The following is a 20,897-nucleotide window of genomic DNA, read 5'->3' as shown; positions in this document are numbered from 1 at the left end:
TGTGTAGAGGAGTAGAGGAGAGTGGTGGCGTCGCGTGCGCTGTCCGGTGCTGTGACATCACGGGACGTGGGGTCGCACGCGCCGGGCAGTGCACGTGACGTCTCGCCTCAGAGGGTATTTAAGGGAGACCCCGTGACGTAAGCGGGGTCACTGGAGGAACGGGGATAGTGGAAGGGGTGAAGAGGGAACCCTTATAGTGATACCTGTTAATAAACCCTGGCGGAAGCCCCTAACTCACCTCCGTCTCCGAGTACCTCCGTCTGCAACAGCAACAACTACTTAACAACTGGTGTCAGAAGTTTACACCGTCGCCAACATGTCAAAAGCGGGCGCACGGCGTAAGAACCCACCGGCACATGACTTGGAGGGTGCCGAAGGCGGAGAGGAGGCTCCAGCAGTGACCCCGGAGCCCGGGACCCCGGTGACGGTCCCCATGGAAACGAGCGGGCCGGAGCGGGAGGATTCGGCTGCGGGGAGTGCCAGCTCACCGCCGCCGCCAGAGACGGAAAGCGTCCCCGCAGCTCTGCTGCACCAGCTCCTGCAGGCGGTGGGGCAGCTGACCGTCAGGTTGGCCGAGGTGGAGGCACGGACGCAGCCAACCGCCCCGCACTCGAGACGGGAGCAACTGTCAACTGCCAACGTTGAAAGCGCCGCCGTTTTCCCAGCGACCGCTCCACCGGAAATGGCCGTCATGTTGGCTGCGACGCAATCCGCGGCGGCCATGTTGGCTCGGGAGACGTATGCGGCCGCTACTACGGCTGCGACGCGGCGGCCGGCGGACATGGCTGCCATGGCGACCGCGACGCCGCGTCTCTCCACCGACGCGGCCGGGGTTTCTCGGCACGCCGCTCCTGCGGGACCAGCCGCCGGCGACGACGCGGCCCTACATCAAGCTGCGCCCGCCGGGGGGGCCCCGGGTAAGTACGCGCGTGCCGTCCTCGCCGGGCAGCCGGGGTGGGCAGCGGCGGCTGCCGCTGCCCCGTACATCGCCGTGCCGCCGGAATGGGCCGCGGGTGCTGCCATGGCGACCGCGACGCCGCGTCTCTACACTGACGCGGCCGGGGTGTCTCGGCACGCCGCTCCTGCGGGACCAGCCGCCGGCGACGACGCGGCTCTACATCAAGCTGCGCCCGCCGGGGGGGCCCCGGGTAAGTACGCGCGTGCCGTCCTCGCCGGGCCGCCGGGGTGGGCAGCGGCAGCTGCCGCTGCCCCGTACATCGCCGTGCCGCCTGAATGGGCCGCGGGTGCTGCCGCGGCTCCACCTGTCGCTGCGCTCACGGGGCCGGCCACCGGCGATGCCGCGGCTCTGCACCTCGCCGTGCCTGCGTCCCTTGTCATGGATGACGCCGCGGCTCCGTGTTATACCGCCGCGTCTTCGGCGTGGCCCATGGAGGCTGCAACGCCGTGGTGCCTCGCCGCGTCGCGAGAGGTTGCGGCGGCTGCGGCCGCTGTCCCGCACCTCGCTGCGCCGGCGGGGTGGGCCGCGGGGGCAGCCGCAGCTCCGTGTTATACCGCCGCGTCTTCGGCGTGGCCCGGGGAGGCCGCAACTCCGTGGTGCCTCGCTGCGTCGCGAGAGGTTGCCGCGGCTACGGCCGCTGTCCCGCACCTCGCTGCGCCAGCGGGGTGGGCCGCGGGGGCCGCTGCAGGCCCGATTTATACCGCCGCGTCTTCGGCAACGCCGTGGTCCCTCGCCGCGTTGCGGGACGACGCCGTGGCTTCGTACGCCGCCGCTGACAGGTGGGTCGCGAAAGCGCAGGTGCCTTCACACCTCGCTGCATCTACGGCGTGGCCCATGGGGGCCGCAACTCAGCCGCACTTCGCTGCGTCTACGGCGTGGCCCATGGGGGCCGCAACTCAGCCGCACTTTGCTGCGTCTACGGCGTGGCCCATGGGGGCCGCAACTCAGCCACAATTCGCTGCGCCTACGGCGTGGCCCATGGGAGCCGTAGCACCACCGCACCTTTCCGCGTCTTCGGCGTGGCCCGCGGGAGCCGCAATGCTGCCACCGCCGCACCACGTCGCGTCCGCCGGGTGGCCCGCAGGTGCCGCTTGGCTTCCACACCTCGCGGCGCCGCGCGGCCAATGGCAGCGCCGGTTACCCGACGTTGCGCCGTTTGTCGCGCAAGGAGGCGACTGGTCGGCCTTCCAGGACCGGTTCGACGCGGCATACATGTCGGTCGGCTGGTCCATGGAGGAGGCCTTGCCGGCGCTTCCGACCTGCTTGGACGAAAGGGCTCTGCAGGCCTTCAAGTCCATCCATCCGGCCAATCGGGCTACACTCCCGGCGGCCTATATCCAAATGGCCAACGTTTTTGAGCCGCCGTCCACCGCGCAGCTAAAGTTTTCATTGCGGCGGCGGGAGGAGGGGGAACTGCCGCTGGCCTTCCGCTGCTCGCTCCTGGCCCTGGCACAGGCTGCATACCCTGACCTGTACGGCAGGGCACTTGATTCTATGGCCTTGGGGAAGCTGCTTGACCTGGCAAGGGAGCTAGGAATTGCTCTGTCGATCAACAATGATCGGCAGATCACATCCTTGGCGGTCGCCGAAAACATTCAGGCGCACCTCTCCCTCCGCCAACGGCCTCAGATGGCGGCGTGTGCGGGGGTCCCGGCGCCGGACGGGGGGGTCACCTCTCAGGGGGTGGACACCCTCGCGGCCCTGGCGGTGCCCGATCGTCGAGGAAGGGGGGCGGGTGGTCGCCGTCCGGAGCAGCGGGGGCGGCCGGGACCTTCCCGTCCACAGGAGGCGGACACGGTGGCCTGCTTCCGCTGTGGTCAGCGGGGCCACATTGAGCGGGGCTGCCAGAATGCCCCGGGGGCCTTTGGAAAAGGGACTCCACCTTCTCCTAGACCCTCCTTGGCATCGGGTCCGGGGCCCCAGGCGAGTCGCGACGCATCATCTGCGCGGCCGCTCCCTTCACCTCATGCATCTAGCGGGGCTAGGACCCATCGTCATGGGGTTGTCCTCGAAGGGTCGGGTGCACCATCGTCATCACCCCCTCAATGGCCCAGACAGACCCGCCACTGGGATGCACTTGCGCATAGGATGGTGGCGGCAGCTGCCGGCTCCTCAGCGGTGGCAGGATATGTGCAAGGGGTGCACGTTCGCCTCCTGGTGGATACGGGGGCATCGGCCACCATTATTTCGGAGGCCATTTTTGGGCTGCTACCCCGCAGCGTGGGTCCGTTAAGGCCGGTTCGCGGGGCTTGTGTCGCCGCGAACGGCGGCAGTTTGGGCATCTTGGGCCACGTTGTAGCGTCGGTTCGGGTTGACGAGATTGAGTTGGCCGGGCCGATTTTGGTCTCCAGGACCTTGGCAGTGCCATGCCTCTTGGGGACCGACTTTTTGTCTAGGATGCCCATCCGAATTCTCGTTGACCAGGGCTGTGTGGAAATGCCGTCAGGGAGGCGGCTGAAATTCCTACAATCGCCTACCGTCCTGTCTCCCTTGGTCGCCGGTGTACGGGCCTTGAATAAAGTGCCGGTGACCGTACCACCGGCGTCACAAATCCTGATACCCCTTAGGTTGCGCAAACCGCTCGAAATGGGCTCCACGGAGACGGGTATCCTCCTGTCTCCGTCAAGCTACTTTTCAAGGACGAAGGGGTTGGTGGGCGCCTTGACAGCCGTGTCGGGGGGCCAGGACCTTTTTTTGCAGGTCCTCAATTCGGGACCCTTGCCGGTCGTAGTCCCGGCCGGCGCCGTTTTGGCACACGCGACCCCGGCTCCTCCACCCGAGAGCGCTGCCCCGGATGGAGGGGTCGTGGCGGGCGTGATGCGCACGGGGGACCCCGACGCATCATGGATTGCCACGTTGTGCGACGAGAATGCCTCGTTGTCCTCCGGGGAACGTCGGCAACTCCGCGACCTCATCGAGCGGTTCACCGATGTATTCAGCCAAAGTAAGTTTGATCTGGGTCGCACTACTCTTTTGGACCACCACATAGACACGGGCGACGCAGCCCCTATACGACTTAATTCCCACCGCTTTAGCCCAGCGGAAAAAGATCATGTCCGCTCGGCTGTCGAGGAAATGTTGGCGGCGGACATCATCTCCCCATCTACTAGCCCTTGGGGTGCCCCCATTGTGCTAGTCAAGAAACGGGACGGGAGTCTCCGGTTCTGCGTCGATTTTCGTAGATTGAACAAGATCTCGGTGGCTGATGCATATCCATTGCCTCGCATGGATGATTCCCTGGACGCCCTCTCGGGCGCGCGGTTCTTTTCGACTTTAGATTTGCTCTCCGGCTTCTGGCAATTGCCACTGGATGAGGCCTCTAGACCCAAAACAGCGTTCCGCACACCCCAGGGGTTGTTCGAGTTCAATCGGCTTCCTATGGGTCTCCATTCGGCCCCGGCCACCTTCCAGCGTCTCATGGAGATGGTCTTGGCGGGGCTGCAGTGGGAGTCTTGTCTAATCTACTTGGATGACGTTATTGTTTTTGGCCGTACGTTTGGCGAGCACTTGCAACGCCTTGAGGCGGTGTTCGTCAAAGTGCGTGCTGCTGGCTTGAAATTCAAACCCCAGAAATGCCACTTGCTACAACCATCGGTGAGGTATTTGGGACACATTGTTAGCACGTCAGGTGTCGCCACGGACCCGGATAAAACGGCTTGTGTCCGGACGTGGCCGACTCCCACATCTGTCGCGGAGGTGCGTAGCTTCGTTGGCTTCGCATCGTACTATCGCCGGTTTGTCCGCGATTTTGCGACCATTGCGAAGCCACTGCACGCCCTTTCCGCCAAAGGCCAAAGGTTTCACTGGGGCGCGGAGGAGGAGGCGGCTTTTGCGGCGCTTCGCACGGCCTTGGCGGATGCGCCGCCCTTGGGGTACCCGGATTTTACGAAACCCTTCCTGCTCGATACCGATGCCAGCGACACGGGAATTGGGGCTGTCCTGGCCCAGGTGGTCGACGGGGTTGAGAGGGTGGTAGCCTATGGCAGTCGCGTTCTGTCCTCGACGGAACAGCGATATTGTGTGACCCGGAGGGAACTTTTGGCCATAGTTTATTTTGTTCAGTTGTATAGACCATATTTGTACGGTAGGCTGTTTACGGTCCGAACCGACCACGCGGCCCTGCAATATTCGCTGAAGATTAGTCAGCCCTCGAGTCAGCTGTCTCGCTGGCTCGAAGTGCTCCAGGATTACCCCTTTGATGTAATCCACAGGAAGGGGACACAGCATGGAAATGCGGACGGTTTATCCCGATTGCCGGCAGGCGGTGGGTGTGCTTGCGCCCTGGGCTCTAGCCGTTGCAAGGCCCCAGGGGACGCCGCGGCCCAGTTGGTCGCGTCGGCCGAGGCGGACACCCCTCCAGGTGCGGCGTCGCCCGCGGATTTCGGCCTTGGACTTCCCCGGGAGGTATGGTCCGGCTTGCAGATGGAGGATTCCTCTCTGCTGAAGCTACGGCGCCGTGTCGGACATAAGGCCCGGAGCTCAGCTTCGTCGGCTGCCCCGGAGATCGCCGTGCATGACGGACTACTCATGCGTTGGGATGCCCAATTGGAACGCTATTGTGTGGTTGTGCCCACTAGCCTGCGTGGTAAATTAACCCGAGCCATTCACGAGAAGCTTATGCACCTTGGCTACCACAAGACCTTATTGACCCTTAAGCGGGACTATTACTGGCCGGGTGTTGAAGGTGACGTGGCACTGATTTTAAAGGGTTGCCACGACTGCGCGCGGAGGAAGGCCCCAGTTGTCCGGGACCGGGCCCCGCTGCAGTCCATCCGGGTTTCTCGCGTTAATGAGCTCGTGGCGCTCGACATTTTGGGGCCATTCCCTGCATCCCAACGGGGCCACAAATACCTCTTGGTGGGCGTTGAGTACCTCACACGTTGGCCCATGGCATGGCCTTTGGTCGATCAGTTGGCCTCTTCTATCACCGAGGCCTTCGTCCAGGGGTACGTGTTTGACAAGGGCGCGCCGGAACAATTGTTGACTGACCAGGGGCGGAATTTCTCGTCTAGGTTGCTCAAGGAGGTGTGTGACCTCCTTGGCACCAAGAAAATCCGCACCTCGCCCTACCACCCCCAGTCAGACGGGATGGTAGAGCGCTTGAACCGCACCCTTACGTCCATGCTGTGCCACCAGGTGAACACGTCCCAGTCTGACTGGGACCTGTTCGTCCCGGGGGTCTTGGCGGCGTATCGGTTGGCCCCTCATGCCTCCACGGGATTTTCGCCTTTTTATTTGATGTACGGTAGGGAACCGGAGCCCCCGGTGCACGTCCAGATGGACGTTGGCTCCTCCAAGAAGGGGTCGGCGGTGCCGACCCCTTTGAAGGTCGCGCTTGACCGGCTGCGCGAGGCGCGACAGGCCGCTGCCGAGAATTCCGCAAGCCGGCAGGCGGCTAATGAGCGGCTGCCCAAACACCAGGCAGCTGGCCTCCCGTGGATAGCGGGTCAAAAAGCGTGGCTGCATTGTCCCCAGGTCCCCGTTGGCACATCGGCCAAATTGCATCGCCCTTGGCAGGGCCCTGTGGAGGTTGTGGAGGTCCGCCGGCCGCAATGCGTCCGGATTCGGTTCGGTCGCCGGCAGTGGATAGTGCACCCGTCCCGGCTCAAACGTTATGTTCCATCTACCCTGGGGGATCCACCCCCAATTCCGGAGCGGCCGGCTGATGATGTGTCCGGCGTGCCTGACCGGCCGGGTCTCGCTGACGGAGGTGACGTCCGACCTGTGTGTGTGCCCCCAGGCCCCTCCCGAGTGAGGCCGACAGAGACCCCCCGGTCACCGGAGGCCACGGCGGTGGGCCTGTTGCCCGCTGACGGGCCACCTGCATGGGAGACGGACATCATACGGGGGAGCGGGCCAGCAGCGCATACCCGCTCGAGGGGGATGCGGCTCCGGTGACGGCCCTGATGGCCGTTCAGCGGGCCCAGCCCCTGGCGCCCGTTCGGCGCTATCCGGCGGATGAGGCCTTCGGGGTCTATTTGTCTTGTTTTTTGTTGTTGCTGTTCTGCTTGAGGGGCCGTGCTGCCCTAAGGTTTAGTTTCTAGCAGCCGGTTATACCTTCAGGCACACGAACTCGTGAATATTCGGTCTTCGGTCCGGTGTGGGGCCCCGCTTGCGGGGTGCTTGCAGCCGGGTCGGCTGTTTTTTTTCACGGGGGGGGGTGATGTAGAGGAGTAGAGGAGAGTGGTGGCGTCGCGTGCGCTGTCCGGTGCTGTGACATCACGGGACGTGGGGTCGCACGCGCCGGGCAGTGCACGTGACGTCTCGCCTCAGAGGGTATTTAAGGGAGACCCCGTGACGTAAGCGGGGTCACTGGAGGAACGGGGATAGTGGAAGGGGTGAAGAGGGAACCCTTATAGTGATACCTGTTAATAAACCCTGGCGGAAGCCCCTAACTCACCTCCGTCTCCGAGTACCTCCGTCTGCAACAGCAACAACTACTTAACATTTGTATTATTTAATTGTTTCCCTTCTACGTGACTTTACCGAAAGAACCAAGAATATGAATCCCTGCAGTCACGAAAGCTTGACATCAAAAATAATTTCAGTTGTTCTTCATCTTTATTGATGCGCAGATCGTTTGTATGTACAGTGAGGGAAAAAGGTACTTGATCCCCTGCTGATTTTGTACGTTTGCCCACTGACAAAGAAATGATCAGTCTATAATTTTAATGGTAGGTTTATTTGAACAGTGAGAGACAGAATAACAACAACAAAATCCAGAAAAACGCATGTCAAAAATGTTATAAATTGATTTGCATTTTAATGAGGGAAATAAGTATTTGACCCCTCTGCCAAACATGACTTAGTACTTGGTGGCAAAACCCTTGTTGGCAATCACAGAGTGTAGTTGGCCACCAGGTTTTGCACACATCTCAGGAGGGCTTTTGTCCCGCTCCTCTTAGCAGATCTTCTCCAGGTCATTAAGGTTTCGAGGCTGACGTTTGGCAACTCGAACCTTCAGTTCCCTCCACAGATTTTCTATGGGATTAAGGTCTGGCTAAGGTCTGGAGACTGGCTAGGCCACTCCAGGACCTTAATGTGCTTCTTCTTGAGCCACCCCTTTGTTGCCTTGGCCGTGTGTTTTGGGTCATTGTCATGCTGGAATACCCATCCACGACCCATTTTCAATGCCCTGGCTGAGGGAAGGAGGTTCTCACCCAAGATTTGACGGTACATGGCCCCATCCATCGTCCCTTTGATGCGGTGAAGTTGTCCTGTCCCCTTAGCAGAAAAACACCCCCAAACCATAATGTTTCCACCTCCATGTTTGATGGTGGGGATGGTGTTCCTGTGGTCATAGGCAGCATTCCTGCTCCTCCAAACACGGCGAGTTGAGTTGATACCAAAGAGCTCCATTTTGGTCTCATCTGACCACAACACTTTCACCTAGTTGTCCTCTGAATCATTCAGATGTTCATTGGCAAACTTCAGACGGGCATGTATATGTGCTTTCTTGAGCAGGGGGACCTTGCGGGCGCTGCAGGATTTCAGTCCTTCACGGCGTAGTGTGTTACCAACTGTTTTCTTGGTGACTATGGTCCCAGCTGCCTTGAGATCATTGACAAGATCCTCCTGTGTAGTTCTGGGCTGATTCCTCACCGTTCTCATGATCATTGAAACTCCACGAGGTGAGATCTTGCATGGAGCCCCAGGCCGAAGGAGATTAACAGCTCTTTTGTGTTTCTTCCATTTGCGAATAATCGCACCAACTGTTGTCACCTTCTCACCAAGCTGCTTGGCGATGGTCTTGTAGCCCATTCCAGCCTTGTATAGGTCTACAATCTTGTCCCTGATATCCCTGGAGAGCTCTTTGGTCTTGGCCATGGTGGAGAGTTTGGAATCTGATTGATTGCTTCTGTGAACAGGTGTCTTTTATACAGCTAACAAGCTAAGATTAGGAGCACTCCCTTTAAGAGTGTGCTCCTAATCTAAGCTCGTTACCTGTATAAAAGACACCTGGGAGCCAGAAATATTTCTGATTGAGAGGGGGTCAAATACTTTTTTCCCTCATTAAAATGCAAATCAATTTATAACATTTTTGACATGCGTTTTTCTGGATTATTTTGTTATTCTGTCTCTCACTGTTCAAATAAACCAACCATTAAAATTCTAGACTGATCATTTCGTTGTCAGTCGGCAAACATACAAAATCAGCAGGGGATCCAATACTTGTTTCCCTCACTGTATATACGTACGTATTAATTTGTATTCTCACCCAGGTCTCCCTTGTAAGACTTAGTCTCGATGGGCTCTCACCTGGTTATAAATAACGCCCATGCCTGTACCTCTCCTTCCTGTCATCACACATTCCTGACCTTTCTTAACAACCTTGGGACCTCTGGATTGCATGAGAGGTCAAGCCTATTCCCCTCTCTCACTACACACATATGAGAAGAAGAAGAATAATGGCAATTATTTACCGGGGGAAAGCCTCACAGGCCTCAAGCAGTGTCGAAGATATCAAAAGTGTGCAGGCGGTTCAACTGCACCAGGGCCAACAGGCCAGATCGACCCAGGCAGCGGGCAATGAAGAGGGAGAAAAGTGGACAGGAGCTCCCATGATAATTGTTTTTTTACCCTTTTATCTGGCAACTAAACTGACACCTTTTTTACGAGGAGTCATGTTTGCATTGACCACAATACCTGCAGTCATAATGCAAACAAAAAACAAAACTCTGATAATGTATGCACTGTCCTTGAAGTTGATTGGTCCACACCCGAAGACAGCTTTCCTTAGAGCCTAGTCTCACATGGGTTGGACCAGATGACGCCAAAAGGCGCACAACTCAAAGACAATGCACCATCAGAGTATGAGAGCTCGGGGTAAGCATTTACACCATTTCACTGACAGGCATTGGTGAAGTATGGTAAAATAATCCCCACAACTGACATGGCCTGGGGAGGTCTTCATTCAACAGTGAATTGACAAATGGGTCTCTAAATTAGATTATTATTTCGATGTAAAGCTTTCGTGACTGCAGGGATTCATCTTTTTGGTTCTTTCGGTAAAGTCACGTAGAATGGAAATAATAAAATATTATTATATTATTTTATTATGTTTTTTTTAATTATTTTATTATTTCCATTCTACGTGACTTCACCGAAAGAACCAAAAAAGATAGTTTATTATTCTTATTAAGACATATTACTATAAAAAATCTTAACCTCACCGCTTTCACACGCAAAAAATAAGTGAAGTCCGTCTCCGTATGGTTGGGGAGGCCTCCATCTAGCAGTGGACAGATCTTGGTTATGGAATTTTACGACGGGCGCTGATCCAGTTATTAGCACTCTGCACTGTGAACCCGAAGACATCACTCGCGACCAATGTTAGCGAGCAATGGCCAGAGTTCACCAAGATGATGATCCTGATGATGATCGTGGCGATTCATATAGAAAATCTTAACCTCAATACCATGCTGGACCAAAAATACATTTTTAAAGTACAGCTGCCTGCAAATCGATCGCCTTGCTCACACACACACACACGTGAAGAAAAAAAAACCTCGCTTTCCCTGAACAGCGCATTGATCCGTATCTCGTTTTAGTTTTGCACGGGCCCCAGTCACTTTTTCTCATCATGGGCTCCAGATATCGCTGCCATCATCAACAGGAGGTTAAATCCCCGTCTGGCCCTGCCAAGTCTCGTCTCTATTGCACCGTGAACCAATTAAGAGTGGAACTGCCAGGCGAAGAGAAGTGATCCCTGGAGGGGTCGCATTTGAAAGCGGGTCCCCACCCCACCACCCCCGTGCACGCCGATGGTGCCAGATCCATCCCGAGGAATCGCGATGCGCCGGGCATTCTCGCCGCACACGGTCCATCGGAAAGGAAGATTCGGAGAGACTTACGTTGTCCAGATTAGAGGCTGCTGCTGCTGAAGCGGTTTAACGGTTAGCACGCTGGGCTTGCACAACCTCAGAGGTCGCAGGTTCGACGTGTCAGGAATTTGAAACAATGGTGCAAGTTTATTAAAACAACCTCTGTATCAATGGGTGCACCTCTGTGGTACCCATTTGAAGACTAATTAGGGTAATTGCCACCCCCCCCCGCCATCAGTCTCAGCTGTCGACTCCCCGACCCATGTTCATGTCCAGGCTCAAAGCCTTCCTCTGTCTGCTCCACTGTCTATGACATAGAGATACCCACTCATATAGAGACCCATAGACTCATATAGAGACCCGTAGACTCACAGAGACCCATATACTCACGTAGAAACCCGCAGACTCACAGAGACACATAGACTCATAAAGAGACCCGTAGACTTACATAGAGACCCATAGACTCACATAGAGACCCATAGACCCATATACTCACATAGAGACCCATATACTCACATAGAGCCCCATAGACTCACATAGAGACCCGTAGACTCACAAAGACGCATAGACTCACATAGAGACCCATAGACTCACATAGAGACCCATAGACTCACATAGACACCCGTAGACTCACAGAGACACATAGACTCATATAGAAACCCATAGACTCACATAGAGACCCAAATACTCACATAGAGACCCATAGACTCACATAGATACCCATAGACTCACATAGAGACCCATAGACTCACATAGAGACCCATAGACTCACATAGAGACCCATAGACTCACATAGAGACCCGTAGACTCACAGAAACTCATGGACTCACATAGAGACCCATAGACTCACAGAGACGCATAGACTCGCATAGATACCCATAAAACTCACATAGAGACCCATAGTCTCCCATAGAGACCCGTAAACTCACAAAGAGACCCGTAGACTCACAGAGACGCATGGACTCACATAGAGACCCATAGACTCACATAGAGACCCATAGTCTCACATAGAGACCCGTCGACTCACAGAGACACATAGACTCACATAGAGACCCATAGACTCACAGAGACACATAGACTCACACAGAGACCCATAGACTCACATAGAGACCCATAGACTCACACAGAGACGCATAGACTCACATAGAGACCCATAGACTCACACAGAGACCTATACACTCACATAAAGACCCACAGACTCACTCTAATAGACCTGTGACTGACTGCCTCTTGATAAAATAACTATTGCCAATGGTACTGCACAGCTTGCGATTTAGATGCTGCGATCACATTTAGATGCTGTATAAATCCACATTGCATTGGGTTACGTCAAGCGCAGGCCATCGATATTCTTAGCTAGTCATAATCGGATATTGTCCCATTCCTTATATATGTTTTTACATACAATCCAAAATTATTGTGACGTGAAATTGCATCATAATTTTTAGCCATGATAAATCCACTGCTGGATGATAACCTCCCCTGATCCGTCGAAATCTGCGCAGCGGATGATTTAATCGATCCGCTCCAGGCTGGGGTTCCTCGATCGGTGATCAACATTAATCAATGAATCAATATATCCTCACATATCTATTTATATATTTTTTTTACGTAACCTTTATGAAGGCTATTCGTACACCGGTCACAATCGTCCACGACGCAATTCCTTCTTTTTTTTTACACGACCCAGGGGAGTGGTGATTATGACATTACATCATCATCACCATCAACCATGATCACTCACTCCACTGCTGGATGAAGGCATCCTCCTCCCCCGAGGCGGCTCCATCTCTCGCGCTCCTACGAAGCTCGCGAATCCGAACTCGCTGCGCCCGTAGCACATGCGGAGCTGATGTGACACGTTGCATTCGGTAAATTTATACAAAGCCAATATCTCTGGGTCTTTATTGTGGTGTCACTGATGCGGACATCAATTGATAATTGCCTCACCGGGGGGGCGGGGGGGGAGAGGGACTCGTGTCTTTGTTAAATAAAGGAGACAATTGTTTCGAGAAAACGGCATAGAAAATGGAAGAAAAAGCTGAAAAGTGCAGGAAGGCACGGGTAGAAGGAGGGAGTGCAGAATTACAGAGAGATAACAACGACAATATGGCATCAGATTTGTTTTTTTTTAAGGCAAAGATCCCCTGTGTAGCCTGCAACAGACTGTTGGGGCAAGTGTTGTTAGCGAGCAGCACCTGTGAAGGCCGGCACAGCACACGAAGCAGTGGGGTGGCCAGCACCACGCCCGGCCGCCTTTGTCTCTCCAGTGGCGATGTTTAATACACCGCACCAGATGCCGTACCCATTTGGGGCTGAGTCGACCTCGGGGAGGCCCAAGGCACGGTACAAGACAATCGTCGTCGCTTCGTGTTGTGGGCTCGCAGCGCAGCGAGCGTTAACCCTTCCACCTTGCCAATGCTGGATTAAGCTAATGTGGGACCTGTAGCATACGTTATAAAGGGGCCCTAAATAAAATAAAACACATAAATATTAAACACATATTTTTCATATATCATGGGACCTCCATTGCCAGTACCAAAATATGATAATAGGTTTTTCCCCTTTTTTATGGCAACAAAACAGGTGTTAAGATGTTAAAACACCAAACTGAAACCTTTAACAAGGAATCATGTCTGCGTTAACCACAATGCTTGTGGTCAGAATGCAAACAAAAAACACACTGATAATCTATGCATTGTCCTTGGAAATTATTGGTCCACACCAGAGACAGCTTTCTTTTGAGCATCGTCTCAAACGGTGTTAGACCAGAAGACACCAAAAGGCATACAGCACAAAGACAATGCACTATCAGAGTAATGAGAGCTAGGGGTGAGCATCTACATTATGGGACCTCCTTTGCCAGTACCAAAATATGATAATAGGGTTTTCCCCATTGTTCTGGCAACAAAACAGTTTCAAGGACAATGCATATATTAACAGAGTATGTTTTTTGTTTGCATTCTGACCACAAGCATTGTGGTAAATGCAGACATGATTCTTGGTAAAAGGTTTCAGTTTGATGTTTTAACATCTTAACACCTGTTATGTTGCCAGAAAAAAGTGGAAAAACCTATTGTCACAAATGTTTTACTTGCATAGTGAAGTGATGATGGTGCACGGACGAGAGAATGGGATGGGGTGCTGATGGTGATGATGATGGTGCAAGGACGAGAGAATGGTATGGGGTGCTGATGGTGGTGGTGATGGTGATGATGATGCACGGACGAGAGAATGGGATGGGGTGCTGATGGTGGTGGTGGTGATGATGATGATGGTGCACGGACGAGAGAATGTGATGGGGTGCAGATGGTGGTGATGGTGCACGGACGAGAGAATGGGATGGGGTGCTGATGGTGGTGGTGATGGTGATGATGATGGTGCACGGACGAGAGAATGTGATGGGGTGCTGATGGTGGTGGTGATGATGATGGGACGCATCACACACGGGCACGACCACTTTGTAGATGCAGCCGTGGTATCAAGCCTCGTCTGCGGGAGGTGCTAAGTGTGGATAAAAAACAAAAACGATCCCTGCCATCATCCAGCAGTGGACTGCCCGTGGCTCATCATGGTGATGATAAGACGATACGAATGTGGCGTGAGAAATTCGCGGAAGTTTGTATCGGTGTGTGTGTGTGTTGGTGAGCGTGCATAGGTGGTGGGTGGTGATGGAGGGGGGATGATAGCTACTCACTCCTTGTTGTTGGAAGGTTGCCCAAGGCTGGGCGCATTCCCTTTTGCCGAGAGTTCTTTCTTTCTGGGAGTTTTAGACATTTTTGTTGATTTGCCTTCAAGCCGACACGGAAGCCGCACGGCGCCCCTAGCAACAGCTCCACGCCGTTGCTAGGGACGGAAACGGAGCAATCCATCTTGGCTGCATTTGGCGAGGGGTGCCTTTAATAATTATTATAAAAACGCCACTATTCTCTTACTATTTAAGTACTGCCACGAAGTTACACTGATTTAGATGTATTTATAATTGTATACGTGTGTTTGGGTGAATGCAATGAGCGTGTGATGAAGGTGGTAGTGACCGTTCACTGCAGAATACACCCCCCTCTCTCTTCAAGGCCAATGGACTTGCCCAAATGTAAACAGTGCGGACCACGTGGTCGTTGATTCTTTCGGTAAAGTCGCGTAAGTATAAAATATCATAAATCACGACGTTTCGGGCGCAACACAAGCGTCCGTCGTCAGGTGGGAAAGATTCAAATCAAGAGTGCGCACCACGTTTTCGCGTCGATTTGATTATTTAAAATCGATAATCCATTCGAGAATCGATTACTGTGAATGTAGCGGCCCCTATTGGCTGCTTGCGTCAGGTGAAAACCGTGCCATGCAATGTGCAGAATACGGATATCGAAACATCGATTGACTTGCACTTTCGATGCGTTTAGATTATCGTGCGTTTAGGGGCCGTCCATAAATGACGTCACGCGGATTTTGGACGATTTTTGACCCCCCCTCCCCCCTCGTCACACGGCGTCACAAAACGTCAGACCCCCCCCCCCAAATATGACGTCACAAAGCTCTGCCCCCCCCCCCCAAAAAATATTTATAAAACATGCTTAAAATCGCTTTAAACTATTGTCATTGTAGTGCGTATTTAATGTGCCGCTGTACTCTGATGTTGTAAGAGAAAATATTTATTAAAATGTCGACTTAATTAATTCTCCTGAATCTGCCCATCAATCAGCAGCAGCGTATGCACTGTGTATGAATCGCTACACAAAGAATCATAATGTTTGTTTATACTGGAGGAATCCGATAAGCTATAAATCTCTTTTTCCACAGATGTCCAGTTGGGGCAGGTCAGCACGTTACAACAACAAACAATGCAAAAAAAACACGATATGAGTACAGATTATAGGAAAGGTAAACAAGTTACTTAACTTTTGATTTAAAGCTTTCGTGACTGCAGGGATTCATATTCTTGGTTCTTTCGATAAAGTCACGTAGAAGGGAAATAATAAAATCATGTTTTACATTTTTCTTATTTTATTGTTTCCCTTCTACGTGACTTTACCGAAAGAACCAAGAATATAAGTTACTTAGCATATAAAAAAATAAATTAAACTTTGTTTTTATCTCACCAGATAAAGCCTCCTGAGCTATTACCTTCTTTTTTAGAAGCGACCTGGTCATAAATTATAGCTCAACGATGCGGCTTGTCATGTGGAGATGTGTAGCAGCCAAATAATCTAAATAATCGAAACGCAAGGCTCACGTGGTGGTAACTCCCATGTCGTGGAAGAGTAGGCCAAAGTGCATACGTATCCTCTAAGACTCCAGGAGACGCTCGCTCTCTTAGAGAGAAAGAGCACGCAGGGGCATGAGCAAGCAATTGCAGGGCTGCGCCTTGACCTTGCAATATGAATGGGTGTAGCACCTTGACTCGATAATAGCGTAATTCAATAGGGTTTGGCCGCTCATAAACGGTGATTATGTAACACGTGTGTGTTGTGTGTGTTGTGTGTGCTGTATGTGTTGGGTATGTGTGGGTGTAACAACACAACGTTTTGACATTCAAATTTTTAGCAGATGCGCCCCTGCCACAATTCTATTGAAATTATATCTTCAACCTCATGAATACATTTTGAAAAGCGAATTAAACGTATGAAAAGCACGAATTGACCTTTGGGAAAATATTCACATACACACACACACAACAACAAACACAGACCGCTCAACATACACGCAAGTTGGCTTGGACACAATGACACCGACAAAAGACAACGACAAAGATCCCCCGTATAGCCTTAACAGACTGTTGGGGGCAAGTGCTGTTAGTGAGTAGCACCTATAACACCGGCACACACACACACTGGCATACACACACAGACACAAGTACACACACAGACTTGTACACACACACACACAAAACAAACAAAACAACGTCGTACTTAGATTTTAAATGATGTTGCTTGGCTCTCCAACAAACCCGTGTGCTGTACTAGTGACGAATTGGCATGATCTGTTTACGTGACAACCCTTACTAGTTGGCTGTGTCGGGTGGTGGCGGGTTTAACGACACATTTAGATATTTACGCGATCTAACCCAAAAAAACACTCTATTATGGATGATATTGGTCGCGAAAGCCTACGTGTTAAACTGGCAAAACAAAGACACAGAGACACACACTGATACCGACTCACAGGCACTCACAAAGACCACCCCCCCCCCGTGTAGCCTCTAACAGACTGTTGGGGCAAGTGATGTTAGTGGAGCACCTATGAAGACCGGCACAGCACCACGCCCGGCCGCATTTGTCTCCCCAGCGGCGATGTTATTACACACCGCACCAGGTACTCATTTCAGGCTGAGTCGACCTAGGGAAAGCCCAGGACAGGTCCAGATATGTGTCACCCATGTTGGCCCAGCAATCGAACTCAGATCACTACGCCACTGCTCACCACTCGGCACAGGCACACACACAAATGCAATTCCCCATACAGTACCTGAATGTATCCCACACTTCCCTTCTCAGCGACAAAGCAGCCCAGCGACGGCTCAGCCAGTTCACGTTGTCAACACTGGCCTCATCTTCTTGGTTCTTTCGGTAAAGTCACGTAGAAGGGAAATAATACAATAATAAAATAAAACATTATAAAATAATATAATAAAATAATATTATATAATAATATAATTAAAACATATATTTTTATTACTTTATATTTCCCTTCTACGTGACTTTACCGAAAGAACCAAGAAGATGAATCCCTGCAGTCACGAAAGCTTTAAATCGAAACACTGGCCTCCACTGCAGAGATTTGGTCACAAATGGACCTTTCGGAAACGGATGTCTGGTGCGTGTCGCAGAGTGGATCGGAGGGAGAGCACGGGGCGCCTTTCAAGAGCTCCCCTTTTTGAATCCTTTATATTAAGTTCACTTGCTTGCGTGCTTACGACCGTGCAAATCTTTCGGTCGTTTTTTAACCCACTTCCCGTAATCCAATCGAGCTGACATTTTGCATACAGACTCGTTGTGCGTGACAATTTATTTTCGTGAAAAATTTTTTCCAAAATTTTCCACTTTTTAGGAAAAAAAATTTTCATATTTAATTTAAAATACCAATGTGATAAAAATGAAACTCCTACTCAAGAAAAACAGAAATGAATAATAAAATAAAACCGATGCCATGCATATAAAGGATTTATAGTGAAAAACTTTGTTTTTACGGGTTAATTTTTTGCGCTTAAAAAACAAACCCCTCAATGGGAAGTGGACTGTGACAAGATCACCCTGAACGTGGCAGATCTCGTGAAAACTAAGCAGGGTGGTGCTTGGCACGGGTGACAACCAAAGCGCTGTCCACGCTCGGGCTAACAGGGCTTCTTGACCCCACTTAATCCTATCGACCAGCTGGCGGCATCCAAACAAGGCCGACACGGTGATACCTTCCTCTCGAAGTGAGAGACCTGCAGGTTCGCGTATTTAGACGGTTCATGTCCAACAGCGAGAGAGGGTGCGCGTGGGTGGATGTGATGCAATCGGTGAACTTTTTTTTAGACGAATATACTCGACATTTGATAAATTTCCACTTGCGCATCTGACCTGTGCCGGCACGGGGCCAGCACGGCACGGGTGGTTTTCCACTGGCTCTCTAACTAATTTAAGTAAAAACTATTTTACTTTTTGGTTCTTTCGGTAAAGTCACGTAGAAAGAAAATAAATAAAATAGACCCACCTCTCTCTCTGCCCCCCCACCCCTCTCTCTCTATTTAAGGCCTCGACACAGAGGCATTGGGTCTCTGTGTGTATATGTTGTGTGTCTCTGTGTGTCTCTGTGTTGTCTCTCTCTGCTTGTGTGTCTGTCTGTGTGTCTCCGTGTCTGTGTTTTGTCTGTCTCTCAAATGTAGTTCTACCTGATGACGGTTTCTTGTGTTGCAATCGAAACGTCGTATTCTATTAATTTATTTTCTTTCTACGTGACTTTACCGGAAGAACCAAAGAGTAATTCCTGCAGTCACGAAAGCTTCAAATCAAGTTTGTAAACTATTATATTATTTCTAGATTTGAAGCTTTCGTGACTGCAAGGATTCATATTCTTAGGTTTTTTCGGTAAAGTCACGTAGGTAAAAAATTTAAATTAATAAAAGTAAAATAAAAATAAATACAAATTTTTATATTATTTTACCAGGTAAGGCTCACTGAGCTATGTAGTTCTTTTTCAGAAGCGACCTGGCAACAAATGATAGCCCAGCGAAGTGGCTTATCGCGTGGCAATTTATAGCAGCAGCCGAATACCTCGAAACGCGTGACGTTGATTTCAAACGTGGAGGGACAACCCAGAGGGACCCGGAGAAAAATCCACGCGACCACGGGGAGAGCGAGTGAGAGAGAGAGAGACACGCAGACTCCAAAAAATTAACCCGTAAAAACAAATTTTTTCACTCTAAATCCTTTATATGCGTGGCGGCTAGAGTCCTCTCGTCATCTGGCTTGAGATGGCTGCCACCTATGGGGCAGATGATTGCCTGCCACCATTAAGCAATTGGTAATTAAATATCATTTTTTTTCCTAAAAAGTGTAAAATTTTGGGGGGAAAAATTTACGACAGCGTCTCATTCAGACGCGTCTAATTCAGACGCTGTCGCCTCGACAGACCTGGTTTTCACCTGAGGACGGCTGCTTGCGTTGTGGCCGAAACGTCGTGAGAATTATTTTATTATGTTTTATTTTTATTATTTTATTACTTCCCTTCTACGTGACTTTACCGAAAGAACCAAGAAGATGAATCCCTGCAGTCACGAAAGCTTTAAATCGAAATTTGTATCTTTACCTCTTCTCCGCTCGGCTCTGCAGGAGCCTCTCCCGGAGTCTGGCGGCCTGCACGGGGCCGTCGTGGGTCCCCTTGGCGCCGCGACACGGGGTCCGCAAGGCTCCCTGGGGGGACCGGGCCCCGCTGCCGGGGAGGGACCCTCCTCCGTCCGAGCGGGGCAGGCGCCGAGAGTTCTGCGTCGGCGCTCGTGTGCTGACGGGCCACGAGGTCGTTCCCGACGCCTCCATTGCGGATGCCTGCAGGGCGGAGGACGCAATGTTGCGCGTTGCGGTGGAGATGCTCGAGGGGACAGGCGTAGAGGAAACGTCGCGGAACGAGGGCATTCGCGGCTCATCGAATTACTAATCTTCCGATGATTGTGATCGTGAACGTTTCCCTGTACGAACTAAGACTTTGTCAAACGCCTTCGATGGGGCAGCGAACGTCAACCGCCGTCTACCACTGATCGACGGTCACAAACGAAGATAAAGGCAAAGATCCCCAACCCCCAATGTGTCGTTAACCCCGCTACCACCCGACACAGCCAACTAGTAAGGATTGTCACGTAAACAGAACATGCCAATTCGTCACTAGTACAGCACTAACCGGTGTGTGGGAGAGCAAAGCCACAACATTTACAACCTGAGTACGATGTTTCGCCAGTAATTACAAGTAGCTTCATCAGACGACAGCCACATAATTACAACTAGCCTGATGAAGCTAGTTGTAATAACTGGCGAAACGTCGTACTCAGATTGTAAATGTCGCTTTGCTCTCCAACAAACCGGTGTTGCTGTACTGGTGACGAATTGGCACGTTCTGTTTACGTGACAACCCTTACTAATTGGCTGTGTCGGGTGGTGGCTGGGTTAACGACACATTTATATTTTTACGCGATCTAACCCTCCCCCAAAAAAACTCTGTATCATGGATGATATTGGTCGCGAAAGCCTCCTCCGTGTTCAATTGTACTCACTTGTCCGTGCCTAATTGGGCTTTTCGAGTATTCACCTTAAAAACAAATCATGCACGTCTCGCACCCCCAGGCGCTGGTTAAGAACCACTGACCTAGAGGGAGATCAGGCCAGCTTCTCTGCAGGATATTTGGCCTACTCTTCCACACTGGCGAGGCAACACGCAACCTGCTGCTCGACTGACAGTGACCGTACCGATGTACGTATCTCCCCGCGGTGTCACATCTAACAGGGGAGTTCCAGCATCGTAATAGATCAGACTCGGGACTTGATTTCAGCGGCTAAGGCCCATTGAGCCGAGCTGCTTTAACTTTCACAAGGACAAGCAAGCGGTTCGATCGATGCTCTAATTGAAAAACGCCGTTCTTGATCAAT

At 52.0% G+C, this 20,897-nt stretch overlaps 1 protein-coding gene across 1 annotated transcript in view; it reads right to left on the bottom strand.

Annotated features, from left to right (window-relative positions):
- The window catches only part of ADGB (androglobin), a 179,889-nt gene extending 165,297 nt beyond the window's left edge, over nt 1-14,592 (bottom strand). The window contains exon 1 of the mRNA XM_078877269.1: nt 14,480-14,592. Coding sequence (XP_078733395.1) covers nt 14,480-14,559 — 80 coding nt within the window. The 5' untranslated portion in view covers nt 14,560-14,592. The remainder of the gene's footprint in view (nt 1-14,479) is intronic.
- Nucleotides 14,593-20,897: the final 6,305 nt, after the last annotated feature.

Source organism: Lampetra fluviatilis, chromosome 47 (assembly GCF_964198595.1).
Source record: "Lampetra fluviatilis chromosome 47, kcLamFluv1.1, whole genome shotgun sequence".
NCBI classification, from domain to species: Eukaryota; Metazoa; Chordata; class Hyperoartia; order Petromyzontiformes; family Petromyzontidae; genus Lampetra; species Lampetra fluviatilis.
Note: the sequence above shows the minus strand (reverse complement) of the source record. Positions and strands in the feature narration are given on the sequence as shown.